We start from the raw sequence: 17,398 nt of genomic DNA, 5'->3' as shown, positions 1-17,398 counted from the left end.
TCTCAGCGCACAGAGTAAAACCCAGGAAAGACCTCACAAACCGAAAATGGTGAAAAAAGAATACAGGGGCCATTTTGACAAAATGTTCTTCCATGGGTGATGTACTGCAGCTGAGGTTTCAGCCTGCCGTAGAGAAGCACAATGGTAGTAAAAAGTAAACCACTACCACCAGCCATTTAAACTAGTGAGGGTAACATAAAAATGTTACATGAGAGAGTAGGATAAGGACTACTAGGTAAATCCTTAGCACTCCACATAAGATGGTGTGTGCTGGACCTACAAAGAGAAAAGGTAAGTAAAGTCAATTTCACTTTACTATTGTTTAGAACTGTAGTTCGTACAAGAGAAGGTATTTAAACCTTATGAGAAATCTAAAGGATTTCTCAGTGACACTGTACTGAAGGTGCTGTGTGTCACCATACAAAAAGCAGATGCCTATCGAGTTTCAGACTCCAAAAACAGTGAAAACACAAAATCTAATCAAAAAGTCCTAAGTCCAGCAAACGCGCTGGGGGTCTCTAAGGTTGAAGGGAATTGGCACAGAAATTAGAATTCTCCCTAACACTAGTTGCCGAGTTTCCCAGCAATGCATTGTCCACGGTGAGTCGATGATTCAAATCCCTTCTTGGCATGATGTCCGCTTGTGTCTTCCTAATTCCAATTGTAGTTTACGGATGAGGCCCATACAAGAAGCGCTAGACCACCAATGAACAGAAGTCAACAGCTCATGGGGTGACATGCCCACATTAATACTCTGTACAAATGCATCCCGGGCAGGCTGGGGCACACATCTCCAGCATTGGCATCTTTCATACATTCACATGCACCCGCCCACCTCCCTGGAGGTGTTGGGGGCTGCTCCATAACCAGTGAGTCATCATCCTACAGTCACCACGACGCAAAATCTGAAGATGGCTGCCTGGAGTGGAGTTTAAGCCCTGCCACCTCATTGGTTAGGTTCATAAGGGCCAAGGTGAGGTGGATGGACTACACAAGTGTATGCCTTCACAGGCCTAATAAGCCATCTGTATTGCTTTTTCCTATGGAAAAATGTATATATATATAATTATTTTTAAAATTACAAAGGATTTCCAGTCTAATGGCAGAGAATATACAAGCATGTGGTTTTTGGGATGGACAATGGGAGAACTGGGTTTGTTAATATTTGTTAACCGAGTTCAAAATTTAGTTTGAGTTCTAATAATTTAGGAGAGGTGTCCAGGGCACTGGACACTTTGGAAAGTGTTATGCAAGTTCATCTTTTACGTTGTTCTTTGTGTTTTGCATCTACTTCAGAGTGGGTGGGGTGGGGGTTCACATTTACATAATCTATATGTGATCAGGGACCAAAGGCATGGATGGGCAAATCACTTTCAAGGCAAAAGAAATTAACTAGGTGTTCAGGACATTCTATACAGAGCTATACCGAAATGAACCACACATTGCTGCGACTGGTGGAGAATTCCTAGAGGGACTACAACTTCCAAAGGTTACAGAGGCGGAATCAAAAATTCTAGAAGGAAATATAACGTTGGATGAGGTTAAGAAAGCAATTGGAAAATTGAATACCGGAAGATCACCTGGGCCGGATGGGCTACCAGTGGAATTTTATAAATGGCTACCCAACTCGGCACTGAATCTCTTAATGCACATGTTCACAACTTCTCATTCTAGGGGATTGCTCCCCCCCACCACAAGGCATGCTATGATTTCGGTGTTCTTTTAAAAAAAAAAAAAAAAGGTAAAAGGTAAAGATGAAACACTAGCTTCAAGTTACAGACCGATTAGCCTAATTAATGTTGATTACAAAATATTGGCTAAGTTACTAGTGCTGAGGCTGGAGAATCTATTACCAAAATTAATAAACCATGATCAGTCAGGGTTTGTAAAGGAAAGAACTTCCAGCGATATTAGAAAACTACTATGCACCATATCAGTGGCAACAGATTCACTAGAAGATTCCGCTGTTCTGTCACTGGATGCCGAAAAGGCCTTCGACCGAGTAAATTGGCAATTTATGTTTACGGTCCTTGAGAAAATGGGGTTTCGCATCCTGTTTTAGAACTTGGGTAAAACTGCTCTATTCCAAACCAACGGCTGACGTCAACACCAATGGTCAAAGATCAGAATCATTTGAATTAGAGCGTGGTACAATGCAAGGGTGTCCATTGTCCTCTTTATTATTTGTCATTGGAATTAAACCTCTCGCTATAGCACTGAGGGCAGAAAAGGGTTTACAGGGCATACGTTGTTGGGGGTCTATAACAAAAAATATGGCTGTATGCCGATGACTTGTTATTAGTTCTCAAGAATCTAAATCAATCACTGCCCATACTTACAGACATTTTGACAGTCTTTAACCCATGCTCCGGTTACAAAATAAACTGGGCTAAATCAGAGGTTCTGCCCTTGGTGCCTCTTTGTCACAAAAACTTTATCACACACTTTGGTTTTAAATGGTGTGCACGAAAACTGCTGTATTTGGGAGTGTGGGTTTTGCCAAGTATCTGCGACTTCATTAAAGAAAATATGAATATGGTCTATACTACGTTCAAAATGGATTTAGAGAGATGGAATATACTGCATCTATCGCTCTGGGGCAAGGTAAATGCATTAAAAATGGTCTCAACACCGAGAATAAACTGCGTGCTAAGCATGATCCCACTAGATATTGAAAAGAAATATTGGCAAGAGTTGGATAGACTCATTCAAAACTTCCTATGGGACCAAAAACCACCAAGATTAAAAATAAGTAAACTACAATTGCCCTTAGCTAAGGGGAGTTTGGGGGTGCCACATTTTAGAGCATATCATTTGGCTTTTATGTCACAAACCTTAGTTGATTTTCTAAAACCAGATCCAGATAAGTGGGTGGGTGCCGAAACCAGTCACAATGGTCCACTAACACCTATGGTCTATTAACGACTATGCCTAGAACATGTGGTATAAATGATCCATGACAAAGAGTCTGCGGAGTACATGGAAGAATCTGAATGGCTCTATGGGAATTGATGCATTGAGAGATCCTGGTGCCTCAGTCTGGCTGAACCTGAGCATTAAGTTTGAGGGTAAGGCTTTGTTTTGGTCAGAGTGGTTTCTTGCTGGTGTGCAATGGATAGCAGACCTTTTCCAAAAATGGGAGATGGATGACTGCGAAGGAATTACAATCAACCTTCAATATTTCTAATTTTTGTATGTCAGACTATCGGAAAATCAGGAAGGCGATTGATGAGGTTAACATGGAAGTGAGGCTAACTGTGGGCATGCTTAAGCAGAAACCAAAAGTGGGAGAGTGTGGTTTGGTAAGCCGCGTATATGGAATGATTGTGGCAGAATATAAAAGCAGTGATTCGTTGAGAGAGGAATGGAGTTGGAGGATTGGGAGTGACATTACGGAGGACCATTGGTCACGTATGTGTGTGAACATCAGACTTTGTTCTCTAGGATTAACCGAAAGATCCTGCCAAATTAAGATCATAAATAATTTTATTTGGACCATGCAGAGGTTAGAGAAAAGAGGATGGAGTGAATGCTCTGATTTCTGGGTTTGCGTGCATGACACTGGCATGCTTGAGCATATGTTATGTGACTGTACAAGAGTGAGGGGATTTTGGTTTGATAAGATCTGTGAAAAAGTTCTAAATGAAAGGATTGCTCTTGATTTTAAGACAATAGTGCTGGGAAGACCTGACTACATGTAAAAAAAAAAAATATTGATCTTTAGAGGCGCAATGGAGGGAAACAAAATACTAAGAGGATGGAAGATGGCTGATCCGGTTACTATAGAGCTGTGGATTGCAGAAATGCATAATTTGGCAGAGATGGAAAGAGCGCTATATCGGAGGGATAAGAAATGTACTTTATTTGAGAAGATTTGGGGTACTTTTCTCACATTGTACAGATCTAATGACCTATGATGTGAATCCTGGGGTGGGTGGGGGGGAAGTGTAAATAGGTTTGGGGATGAAAATGTATATAATATATAATTTTACTTTCATTATGTTTCATTATGTTTCAAATGTAAATACTGTAAACTAAAATAAAAAAAAAAAAAAAGAATTCCACTAGAGAAATGGTGAATGAGCACAAATGAATGTCAGATTTAAAATCATTAAATTAGTTTTATGGAATGCATTTTTTATTGCATACTAGATTGTAGAGAAGACCATATGACAATATTTGATTCAGAATGTCGCAGTTCCTGACCAATGCGAGTATCCCGCACACAGAAGCCTTGAGGGGCATGGGAGGCTGGAAAATGCAGGTCATTACCCACCCGTGGTCCTCGTACCATCCCTTTTGCAAACACCCAGTTGCTAGAACTCGTGTAGTAATCTGGTTTACAGTCCTCAACATAATTCACACACATTTACATATGGTTCTCTGCAGCATTTGCTGTGGCAAGCATACGCACTGGTCCAGTCACCTAAATAGCATTGCCACACTCTGTCATTTTATTTAAACAATGAATTATAATGGCTGCTTTGTGTCGTAGGGTCTTATTATTGTTTATAATAATTTGAATGCTGCAAGAGTAATGATTCACAAACCTCTTGGAGGATGGGTTTCACTGTGTGAAATGCTTTGGAGGTCAAGTATCTTTGCTCGTATAGTCCACTGTTGTGTATTGATAAAACATTTTATGAGTTTATTTTGAGGTCATCGCCCTTTTCGATTTAACATGATGCACTCTTTTCTTTTTATGCTAAGGGCAATCAGAGTTGGAAATAAATCTAGGTGGGCCGCAATACAGTCAACAGCAAGCCCCACCAAACCAGACTGCGCCCTGGCCTGAAAGCATGTTGCCCATAGATCAGACATCTTTCAACAACCAGAGCAGGTGAGCTCACTTTCAACAAAGATGATTCTACTTGTACACATGCATGTCCTTGTTTGTGCAGAAGTAAATACTGCAGAACTGAAGAAAGCTGCTACTAAATATTTTCATTCAATATGCAGTTAGCTCTCACTAAATGTACAGTAAAAAAAAAGGTAGAACCACCGGCTGTTGAGAGATCATTGCATTCCTTGCGGCAGCTCAGATATGCGAGGTGGTTCGACATCAAATCATTGGCAAACACTAATGTGAGTGTGAGTAAATAATTTTCTTTAATGACAGATGGTTTTAGCAGAACTGCTTATTTTATGAATAATTTTGAGGAGGACTTTTATAGTTTTGTCATGTTAGCCACTCATCCGTGTTGTGTTAATGTTAGTGTTAGGATGAGCATCCTAATCTGTGACTCAGTGATTATGCTGACAGATTTGATTTTGCCTCACGTTCACTGACCTCTTTTACCCTAACTAGTAAGTCCCCATCTGGGATTTTGCAGGAGATGCAATTCAGTGCCTAGACGGTGTACCCAAAATGAACCCCAAAGTCCCTTTCCCCATAGTGGGTTGCCCTGCTCAGCTCTTTATGTAGCTCACTGGCTGATAACCGCTTTTTGTATTATCTTATAAGGTTGCATGTCACTGTAGCCATTTTGTAGTCAAAGGCATAGGCTTTTTGCCTGCAGGTCCCAATTAAAATGGTGACCTGCGTTTAGAAGTCCAATGAGACTCTACAACAAGGCAGTGTTTAAGCATGGTAACTGGTAAGCATGAAGCAACTGTGACCCTTATATGTAACCGCAGGTTGGTAGCTCAGAGTAGGCTTGACTACATCTGGGCAGCTTTATGAATGGATGTCTGGGATTCATTGCTGAATCCACATCCTGAGTACCTGGAAGAAGACTGGGAAAGTTCGAATCTGGCGACTATCAGTGCTTTCATGGCTCCCAAATCTTAGAATGGTGGTTTGACTGATTAGAGGTTGGATGTACATCCAGCCCCAAGATCTGTATAAGAATAGGGTTATCTACAGCATACCACACCGTTCCAAAGCAGTTGGGAAAATAAACATACCCAAGGAAGACAGATGCTCTGCGCCTGAGCTCCACAATGTGAAGGGGAAATGCTGATCGGCTCTGTGCACTTCAGACCTGTGCACATGACCAGAGAGGGCCACATTCCATGGACACAGTTGTTACCTACTGTTAGGAAAGATTTTATTTTGCCTGCTTTCCTCCCACATGCCTCTGTGGGGTACCCTTTCTTTTTGCTGTGTTTTCAATCCTGTCCTGACGTTTTGGAGGTAAGTAAAGCCTTCTGCTAAGGGGCGGTTACTGCGTGTGGCCAGAGGAAGGGGCTGGCATGTGTATTCCCAATCCACAGCCCTAGTTCCTGAATGTCTGTTGCCGGGTTGATGTCATGGCCAGTGATTATCCACGATTGTATAACCACTGCCCATTTGGATGGGGCCGATCCTCACCAGCCACAAAAAAGAGCAGCACTGTGACTCGAGTACGACTTCTGCAGCTGACTAGCATCAACTCTAGCGCTGTCCCAGTGAAGCCCTGCTCCTCTACCTGATTTCAAGAAGGCTCCCGTTAGTTATTTGACGCCCGATGAAGACCGTCTCGACCCCTGCTTGACGATCTGCGCCTTCTGAGCCTTTGGAAATATCCCTGGATCAACCCGTGAACAGACTTCTCTCCTGGGCTAACTCGCTGCAGCAGTCACCGTTCTGGATTAATTCTTGCAACGTGGAGGATCCTCCGTTTATGGAAAAGACACCTGCTGCTGCATTTTCATCCTTCTTGCATGAATGGAAGCTGTCCGAGGCCTGCTCCTTTGTTCGTCTCCCCTGGAGATGGTCTGTCACCACCTGACTGCGGTGACTCCCGTTAAAACACTCATTCAGTCCTGTGAGGTGTCCTGAGATGGTCTTTCCTGCAGAAGTCATCGTTCCTCATTTGGTTGTTCTACTTTAAGTTGTCTGGAACCGATCCATAAGCACCACGACCAACCAAAACTAAATACCCACACCGAAAGTGACCTCTGCACCCGTGATCCCTGGTCCTACGCTGATGAGACCAAACAAAGAAGAGTGTGTACCCAATGGATTCTGGAACACCAGCATTTGTCTCTGGAAGAATCCGAGTCAGGGGGGCAGTTAACCTATCAGTTTTTGTCCTCTATTGGGTTACATTGGCGTAAAGTCCTGTCCCTAAATCACTTTGGTTGCTGAAGGCCAGGTCAAGGATCCTTTCCTAAGACTACCCCAAGAACTGGGATTGAGTCATTCTACTTTACATAACTTTAACTTTTACAAATCATAATCGTTAGCACTACAAATTTATACCTGAAAAGTATCTGCTTTGCAACTGGTGACTTATTGGCACAAGGTCCCAAACCAACACAATGGTGGACATTATAAGAGCTAGGGATGCTGTTTTATGATTATTGTGAATTGTTCTTCTAAAGCATCTAAGTACTTGTGTGTGTTGCTCTAATCATTGATTCAAATTCTATTCTATTTCTGCTAGTGGTAAATGTATGTGTTTGTTTTTATATGGGTTTTATGTGACAATATTTGACTAGACATTTTATCTGCTTTTTGTGTATTTTAAATGCATAGTAAACTGTTCTTTTTTTATACTTCCCTGTCTGCCTGGAATTATTGGTGTTGCTCTGTGTGGACTCATTGTAGCCCTACATCACTCGCACCCCTCCTGAGTCTAAGCATTGCCGCTCTGCTACCTTACCATGATTGGGTTTAGCTAGACATTGCTGCCTCCCTGTTAACCTTAATAGGTTGGCATCCTAAAATCCACCACACGGTTGATTTTGGCAAGCCATCTGAACAAGTTGCCATGCTTGAAGGAGTTCCTTCAGTTAACTCACTCATGGCGATTAAACCACCCGAGGCACACCTTTCTTGGGCTTGATGTTATTCCTGTTACAGGTTTGGCTCTGGGATCTTTGGGTTCATACGAGGCATAGTAAATGCCTACCAGACAGAACCTATGAGTCCCCTAGCCAGGGGATACCCTAAGCAATTAAAAGCAGGAATTCCCTCCATCTCGCCTCCCCCACCTGAATGCTTTCTATTCTGAAAATGTTCTCACCCACAAGCCACAGGTCTCCCTCCTTGGCTTGAGACCACTGCAGGCTCTTGGTTCTTCTCCACAACCATAAGGGGGCAGCATGCTTGTCGATTATTCTCCTCAGGGCCCGGGTATGTGGCCCCAAGTGGGCTGACAACATTCTAAGGTCTTGTTAAGCGGGCTCTGGGCAAGGTGCCTCCCTTGTAAGGGATTGATCTCCCTGTCTCTCGCTCCTTTTTCTTAATCTTTATTTCTGATGCTTGTGGATCTACTTAGAATCACATGCTGTGCATATACTCCGACATCTAGTGGTAATCGCAGAGTATTGCATTCTTTTTTCTAAGATCGAAAAGTGATGTCGGCATGGGCGTGACTGTAACACCATCCCTAACGTAACATGTAGTTTACCCAAAATCCCTCACGTGCCGAGGTCCCACCAGATTGTTTCTTTCCGCCAACCTAGTCGGTTGCTTATGCGGAGCTCATAAGAGTTTATATTGCTATATCTATTCCCACAGCCTACGGTCGTTTAGTCAACTTCGACAACCTTCTCGACGGCTGTATCGTGGGTTTCCTGCCGCTGCCGACTAAAACTGTTCAGCGACCCTTGACCGCGTGGCCTTGGCCCTCAGGCCTGGTCTTTACAGTAGGGTGAGTGGGGAGCAGTTTCTTTCGTTCTCTCTGAGAATGCATTTCCTTAACCTCTGTGGTAACCATACTTTTAAGAATAGTGCATCACACTTCCAAGGTAAGAACTTTTTTAACTGTTCACTCTTAGAGTTAGTTATCAACCGACTCTTTACAATTAAGTAACTTTTAAGCACTTATTTTCTTTTCTAGGCAAAAGTCACAATCCCTTAACAGTCTTTCCCTTATTCTTGGAGCATGAGTGTTCTCAGTGGCAGAAGGGCGTTCACTAGGACAGAAAGTTTTAAGTTTCTGGGAACTAGTTGAACCACTTCCACTACATGTGGTTTTTCAAGAGGCTCTATCACCTTAGCAGCAGCTAAAGGTGAGATCACAGGAGTGTCCTCTAGCTTTGTGGGCCTAGGGCTTTGTCCCTATTTGAGGTTATGGGTGGTACATCCAAGTGCCCTTCAGAGTGGCAGTAAATGCCTTTTATCTCTAAGGAGGGGTCTCCAAAGGTGACCTCTCTTACTTCAAGATTGAGAGCCCCAGCCCTTTTACAAGAGGGCTGAGCTGAGCCAAGAGCTACAGCTTGTCGGCTATACTCAGCATTTACAGATTTATTAAGGGATGAGGAGATAGCACTCTTAGACCTACCTCTATTCTCAGATTCCCTTAAGGGGTTTAGACATTGAGAAGCTTTCTTCTTATATATAGTTATGAGAGCTTCCTTTACCCTATCCCAGTTATTTCTTTCTACTTGATGAAAATCCAAGAGCACTTGGTAGTCTCTCTTGGGAAGCCTAAAACAAACCCAGGGCGTTCTATCACTCTCGCACAGACCAGCCCTTTTACAAGTGAGGTCAAAGGTTTTCAGCCATTCAACAATGTCACGCTTCATGTCATACCGACTCGCCAATTCTGGAAACCTGGAAGCTGTAGATTCAGAAGACCTGGAAAAAGAAGAGGGGTCCAGAAAACTGTCTTTTACAGACAGGTTAAGTCTTTTCCCAATTTCCCACGTTTTCAAATTGTTTTCCCACAGGTATTGTCTTGTATCCAGTTGCAGAGATATTTCAGAACTCATGGTAGGCAGTAAGGTAGAGGCAGGAGAAGGAGAGGGGGGTGAACTAACTTCTGATGTTTGTTAATCTGCTTAGAATCACATGCTGTGCATAGGTCCGACATCCAGTGGTCACTGCGGAGTATTGCATTTTGTTTTTCGTAGTCGAAAAGGGGACGTCGACAAGGCGTGTCTGTAACACTATCCCTATAGTGACGTGCGTTGTACCCACAATCCCTCACGCGTCGAGGTCCCTCAGATTGTTTTGTTCCGCCCAGCTACTGGTCGCCTTTATGCGGAGCTCCTCGAGAGACATTGCCAAATAGTTTCTTCGACCTTTGGTCGTTTGTTATTAAGATCAATAACGTACATCCCTCCCTCGACGCAGAGCTGTTTCTCCGCCGGGCAAGATCTTCAACGGAAAGACGAGCGGAGGGGATCCTTCGGCGCTGCCGAACACGTGGCCTGGCCTCGCCGGCCATACACAGTAGGGAGAGTGGGGTTGTGTTGTCTTTCTTTCTCTTTCCTCTCCCTCTCTTTCGAGGTCATAGTCACACTTCTTGCCCTCAGCTATGGAGAGGACACCATTTAGGTTTTGCCCGCTTTGTAAGGGTAAATATACCTGGAAAGATAAGCACAAACGGTGCAACCGTTGCTTACCCCTCGATCACCAGGAGGACGGCTGTGCGGCCTGTAAATTACTAAAGCCCTAAACTCTAAAAGACCGCAGGGTCAAAAGGTGGGCGGCCTATGCCATGTCTAGGCCTGATTGCTCGCCCGCTGCCGCCGCCGCTGAATGTGACGAGGACAGTGACAACACGGCCCCCGTAACGGAGGTTGTAGACCTCTCAAAGGAGCGTTCACGCTCCTCGTCGTCCGTCCCCGGCCCCGACAAGCCCGGCTCAGGCCCAGTTTATGGGGATGAACACCCTGGCGACAAGGACGTACACGGAAAAACACCAAAGCACATACTCCCTGGCACCCATTCGTCGAAGACGAAGGCTGCCATAGTGCCAACGGGGGCGCCGGGCCCACCGGCGTCTTCCGCCGACCGTAAGGGTCGTCAGCCCTCCCCACCTCCGCGACAGGCGACTGGGCATTCTAAAAATAAGGGCGCTAACACCAAAACCTCCGGCGACGCGCATCGTAAGAGGGCTCACGTTGCCAGCAAGGACTCGACGAGCAAAGACTCGACGTTACATAGCGCGATGGCGACCGATCCCTCGGAAGAGAGAATGATCGCCGAAAGCCTCGCGCGCATAGCATCTAAGGACTGCCAGAGACGTACGGCGAGTGAGACGCCGAAGACCGCGCACAAGGCCAAAGATACGCCGAAAACGTCGGAAAACAGATCAGGCCAGTTCCCGACGCCGACGGAAGGCCCTAGCCAGCGAGAAGGCTACTCAGAAGGCGAAGGCTCACTTTCTTCGACGTTATGGGACAGAACCAGGCAACTACAGGAGGAAGAAACTCCTTTTTCATTCCCAGACCGTCCTGGCCGACCTCAGTGGACCTTTGAAAGGTTCCAGACCTGTATGGATAAACTAGACCGGTTCATGTCCATCCCAGAAGACAGGGCACCCAAGAGACCAAGGGAGGCACCCCTGGAGAGTCCAAGGGCTAAATACCAGAAGTTTTATAGCCCCATATAGGAGGACATATACTCTTACAATCTCACTGAGGAAGACACCTTCTTCCAGGAGGAAGATGAGTTCCCCTATGTTGAAGTCCAACAAGAAGAGGATGGTTTTCACGAGGACACTAACGTAGGTGAGGAGGGATTCCAGGAGGACACAGGCGAGGGCGACCCAAATCCCTGGCAGTCACCAGCTAGGTCTACAGACACAGGCAGTAGCAGTATAGTCATCAGGTCTACTGAAACTACACCAGTCAGGAACCCTTCACCTGTTGATGATCAACCCACCTTGAATGCACTGCTGAAGAAGGCAGCAGCACATTTTGATATTGAAACAGGGGAGGTCACCCCAGACACCGATTTTGTGGAGAGGATTATCAAGGAAAAACCCCCCACTAGCCAAATTATCCCCATCCTCGCCTCAGTTAAGAGACGTATTACCCCTTCTCTTTCCACTCCTGCACTGGTGAGAGGGGTCAATCCGAGGATTGAGAAACTGTTTTCTCCCTCTCAATCAGACCCATTATATATTAAGGGTCACTCAATCCTGGACTCCCTGGTCATCACCAACACTAGGAAAAGGGCCGGAGTCCCTCGATCTACCAGCGAGGCACCCCCAGATAAAGAGCGGGAAAAGCTTTATGCCCTAGCCAAAAGAATCACCACCTCTGCAGCATTCTCTGCCAGAATTGCCAATAATAACACACTATTGGCAAGCTACGCTGATGCTCAATGGGGAAAGCTTAAACAGGACATTGAAGAAGCTCCCGAACCCCTAAGAACTTGTTTGCTGGCTACAGTTAACGAGGGCTCTCTGGTCAACCAAGGCATCGTCAAGAATACCCTCGATGCAGCAGAGACAGCTGGCCGCACTTTGGTACGAGGAATTTTGCTGAAGCGTCACGTCTGGCTTCGCAATTCCGGGTTTAAGGCAGAAACACAAGCGTCCCTTATTAATAAGCCCATAGAGGAGTCCAACCTCTTTGGGAAAGCAGTGGATGACGCGCTGGAGAACGCCAAGAAAGAATCTGATACAATAAAGACCTTAGACCAAATTTCTAAACCCCCTAACAGGCGGGGATTTGGTAATGAGCGCTTTTTTCGTGGCCAGCGCCAGCAACAAAACCAACAACAACAGTATTTTGCCAGCAACTACCAAGGAAATAGTGGCCAGTACAATCGGAGGGGTCAACGCCGTGGCAAAGGGAGAGGCCTGGGTTCCACCCCCAAAGGCTCCCAAGCCACCAACACTACCAAGTGACGCGAAGATTCGCGTCCCCTCCCATGCAACGCCGGTCGGGGGCCGGATTACAGCCTTTCTTCCAGCATGGGAGGGAATAACATCAGACCGCTGGGTACTTTCCACCGTAGCCCGCAGCTACTGTATAGAGTGCAACAGTTCCCCAACATATAGACCCCCGAGGGGACGCCGCATGACACCAGAACACCTCGCCATCCTTCTCCAATAAGTGGACCAACTGCTGGGAAAAGGAGCCATAGAGGTCGTGCCTCTATCTCAGGTAACGGAAGGTATTTATTCAGTGTACTTCCTTGTACCCAAAAAGGATCTAACCATGCGCCCTGTATTAGATCTGCGCCCAGCGAACAAGTTTGTCAAACCCCAAAAGTTTCGTATGGTGACCTTACAGGAAGTGATCCCACTGTTATCACAGGGAGATTACATGACAACACTGGACATGAAAGATGCATACTTTCATATTTTAATGTTGCCAGCGCACAGAAAATACCTCAGGTTCATGATAGAGGGCAAACACTACCAGTTCAGAGTGCTACCCCTCGGCATAGCATCTGCACCAAGGGTATTCACGAAAGTACTGGCAGTGGCAGCGGCCCATCTGCGCAGGTTATCCATCCCAGTATACCCTTACCTCGACGACTGGCTCATAACAGGGGATTCTTACGAGACATGCTTCTCAAACACCCAAAAGACTGTAGACCTTTTGTTCCAACTGGGCTTCTCCATCAACGAGAAGAAGTCCAGTTTAGACCCCAGCCAAGTCAAACAATTCCTAGGGGCTCTAATTCGAACAAAGGACAGCCTCGTCTTCCCCTCCAACGAGAGGGTCCAAAACATGCTGTTTCAGATCCCCCAATATGTGGCAGGTCGAGAGGTGACGGTGCGCAAAGCGATGCGCTTGCTAGGAATGATGGCGTTGTGTATTTATTTGGTACCTCACGTGCGCATGCGCCCAATGCAAGAGTGGCTCAACAGCCAGTGGTGTTAGGCCAGCGGACAATGGGACGATCTATTGGTGGTCTTGCAGGCCTTGGTTCTCTCGCTACGGTGGTGGACAAAGGAAAACCTGATAATAGGGAAACCCTTTGCCACACCCGCGGTGGAGGCCACTCTAACCACGGACGCATCCCTCACAGGATGGGGGGCTCACCTATCCCATCAGACTGCTCACAGAGTGTGGACTCCGAGCGTAGCATCCAAGCACATAAACCTACTGGAGCTACTGACGGTGTTCAAAGCACTAAAAGCCTTCCAAGAACACCTACAAGGGAAGACAATGATGGTCCTTACAGACAGCACCACAGCCATGTACTACATCAACAAGCAGGGGGGGGGCACACACACTCCAGGACTGTCCAAGCTGTCCCAGAATATATGGAAGTGGGCTCTCAGACACAACATGTACCAACTGTCACAACACGTACCAGGGGAACTCAATCTGCTAGCACACGAACTCAGCAGAGACTTCCCCCTGCCCGAAGAGTACGAATGGCGATTGCACGAACACATCGTCTTAGACGTCTTCACGCAATGGGGATTCCCCGAAATAGACCTGTTTGCAACTCTGGAGAACTCACAATGCCAAAGTTACGCCTCCAGGTACCCCCAGAACCAGTCCAAGGGGAACGGTCTGTCGATTCAATGGTCAGGGAAATTTGTTCACGCTTTTCCCCCAACTCCCCTTCTCAACAGAGTTGTGCACAAGATGCACCAGGAACAAGTCACCATGATACTAGTGGCCCCGTTGTGGGCCCGGCAGCCATGGTTCGCTCACTTGATGGAGATGTCTCTATCTCACCCAGTGAAACTTCCCTGCCCACACAACATGCTGTCACAGGACAAGGGCAGGACACTGCATTCATGCCCTCAGAACATGAATTTAGCAGCCTGGCTCCTGAGATCATAGAATTTGGACATCTACAACTCCCGCAGAGATGTATGGACATCCTCCTGGAAGCCAGAAAACCTAATACTCGCCACTGCTATTCTAGCAAGTGGAGAAGATTTGTCATCTGGTGTAGAGGAAAGAGCATCAACCCGGTTGACTGCTCTCCCACACAAATTGTTCTGTACCTGACTCATTTATTGGATTCAGGTCTAGTGTTCAATTCCATTAAAGTCCACCTGGCGGCACTTTCTGCATACACCACTTCCCAACTTAAAGTGTCGTGGTGGAAGATCCCAGTTATCAAGGCCTTCATGGAAGGGGTAAAGAGAATACACCCTCCGATAGCTAACCCAGCTCCCGGATGGGACTTAAATGTGGTACTTACCAAACTCATGGGCTTGCCATTTGAACCCATGCACAAGGCAACTCTTAAGGACCTCACTCTTAAGACTGCTTTTCTAATAGCTATCACCTCCATTAGGAGAGTAAGTGAACTACAGGCTCTTTCTGTTCTAGACCCCTTCGTAACAGTTCACAAGGATAAGGTGGTTCTACGCACACACCCAAGGTTTGCACCGAAATTCATCTCGAAATTCCATGTAAACCAGTCAATAGAACTACCAATGTTCTTTCAAAACCCTTCCAACTTGGGAGAAAAAAGTCTGCATACACTGGATGTACGCAGAGCTGTCATGTTCTACATGGAAAGAACCAGGCCACTGAGAAAGACTAATCAGTTCTTTGTCTCGGTGGCAGCAGGAAGAGAAGGAGATGCAGTCTCAAAGTCCACTATATCTAGATGGATTGTTCAATGCATCACTCTCTGTTACACTCTTGCTAAGAGAGAACTACCCTTCAAGCCAAGAGCACATTCTACTCGAGGCACTGGGACATTCATAGCATTCATTGCAAACGTTCCCCTTGAGTCCATCTGCAAAGCGGCTACCTGGAGTTCTGTGCACACCTTTACAAAACACTACTGTCTGGATGCACACTCTAGATCTGACTCCCAGGTGGGACAGGCAGTATTAAGACATCTTTTCTCTACTGTTCCTTCTCATAACCCACCGCCAACTCCGGGTACTGCTCGCTAGTCTATGCACAACATGTGATTCTAAGCAGATTAACAAACATCAGAAGACAATGCATTACTTACCGTAAAAGCATTTCTGATGGTTGTATCTGCTTAGATTCACATGCGCCCACCCTTCCTCCCCACTCGGATGGAAGGAACATAGACATCTTTCTACATCTCTCTCTCTTTTCTGTACTCACTCACGTATAGAAGGCTCCCTCAGGGCAGAAAAAATACAGAGGGACCTCGACGCGTGAGGGATTGTGGGTACAATGCACGTCACTATAGGGATAGTGTTACAGACACGCCTTGTCGACGTCCCCTTTTCGACTACGAAAAACAAAATGCAATACTCCGCAGTGACCACTGGATGTCGGACCTATGCACAGCATGTGAATCTAAGCAGATATAACCATCAGAAATGCTTTTACGGTAAGTAATGCATTGTCATCCTCCTCATCAGAACCCTTATATTCCTCCTCAGAGGAGCTTGGACAGCTGTCTAAACCCTCATCATTCTCACTCCCAGCAATATGGTTAGAAGTGGACATAGGTTCACTGAAACCATACATATGGCCCCATAACCACATCTTGTAATAATTCAAGCTTACTTCCTTTACAATCCAGGCCCTTCTCTTTACACATTGTGAACACACTTTTCATTTTAGCTTAAGAGTAGTCCACAGACCTAAAGCAGGCCATGGTGTTGATTCTTGTGCTAAATACAATAGGTACACTTTACTTTGGCTAAACCAAACCTACTGGACGGTTTCCTTTGGACACAAAGTATATCAATAATCGATGTAATGCAATCCACATTTTATCCCAGAGCCTGCCAACAGTATTAGAACAGTTTTTCTGAAGTGCTATCAACTTTATCAAAACCATTCAACTGAGGCATTACAAGTCTCCACTCTTAGTATAAGGCTGTACCACCTGAGTACATAGTAGCGTAGACAGAGCAGACAGGCTTGTCTTAGGAGGGAGAGAGGGCTGTAGAATCAGTACAAATGAAATTGTAATACAAATGGTCTAAAGAAACACTGAAACACTATGTATTATAAAAAAAAGGATTTATTTAAATACAGCTAGGCACAGATAAATCTAGGGGTAAATAAGCACTAACACATTATATTAAATCACAATTATTTAAAAACACTATACTTGTAGGTACACAGACCCAAGTCTAAACCTTATTTGAAATATCTAACAGTAGTTCTAGGGAAGTCAAAACCTTTTCATACAGTATAGGTCACACCTATTTTTGGGGAGTAAAATCAAAGATTACTTTCACAATTGCATTCAGTAATGCAAGAGCAGTAGACCCTACCAGTTGTATAGTGACTCTACGTACAAATCACATAATCAGTCAAGTGGGCAATATACCTTTTCTGAATAGTGGAACACTTATTACAGGTACAGTAAAAACCTATAACTACTTTTGTGATAATACACAGTACTCTTACGTCCTGTCCCCTTTCCTCCATTCTGCCTGGATGTCCCTTCCAAGGGACGGGAGACAGAACCTTTTTCACTAGAAAAAAAACCTTCTTTCCATTTAAATTTGGAGGCGCGCTGGGGTGTGGCCCAGGGAGCATGCTCTGGCCTGACTCCACCCTCTGGTGCCACACCTCCGTCACCTTTTTCGTGTCGACGGGATTGTGCCGAATACACCAGCGCTCCTGGGTTTGGCATCGGCCATGTAATTCCACGCGTGGATACTTCTTCTCTTGTCTTTTTTGTCTTTTTATCATTCAGGTACTCGGTCCTCAGGCGTCACGCTCCTGCCCGGCGCATGCTGACTTCCACAGGGTTCAGCAGGTGTCCATCCTGCAACATGCTCTTCCCAACCTCAGACCCTCACGCCCTCTGCCTACGTTGCCTTGGCCCAGACCATGGTTGGCAAGCTTGTACAGCATG

The 17,398-nt window shown here is 45.6% G+C and overlaps 1 protein-coding gene across 17 annotated transcripts in view; it reads left to right on the top strand.

Annotated features, from left to right (window-relative positions):
• The window catches only part of NCOA2 (nuclear receptor coactivator 2), a 2,606,235-nt gene that overhangs the window by 2,195,785 nt on the left and 393,052 nt on the right, over positions 1 to 17,398 (top strand). For all 17 annotated transcript variants that reach the window (XM_069621172.1, XM_069621171.1, XM_069621170.1 and 14 more), the window contains one exon: positions 4,711 to 4,840. In XM_069621172.1, the coding sequence (XP_069477273.1) occupies positions 4,711 to 4,840 (130 nt within the window). The remainder of the gene's footprint in view (positions 1 to 4,710; positions 4,841 to 17,398) is intronic.

This window comes from Ambystoma mexicanum, chromosome 5q (genome assembly GCF_040938575.1).
Source record: "Ambystoma mexicanum isolate Mex_15411 chromosome 5q, UKY_AmexF1_1, whole genome shotgun sequence".
In the NCBI taxonomy this organism is placed as follows: Eukaryota; Metazoa; Chordata; class Amphibia; order Caudata; family Ambystomatidae; genus Ambystoma; species Ambystoma mexicanum.
The sequence above is the reverse complement of the archived record's forward strand: the minus strand, read 5'-3'. Positions and strand labels throughout refer to the sequence as shown.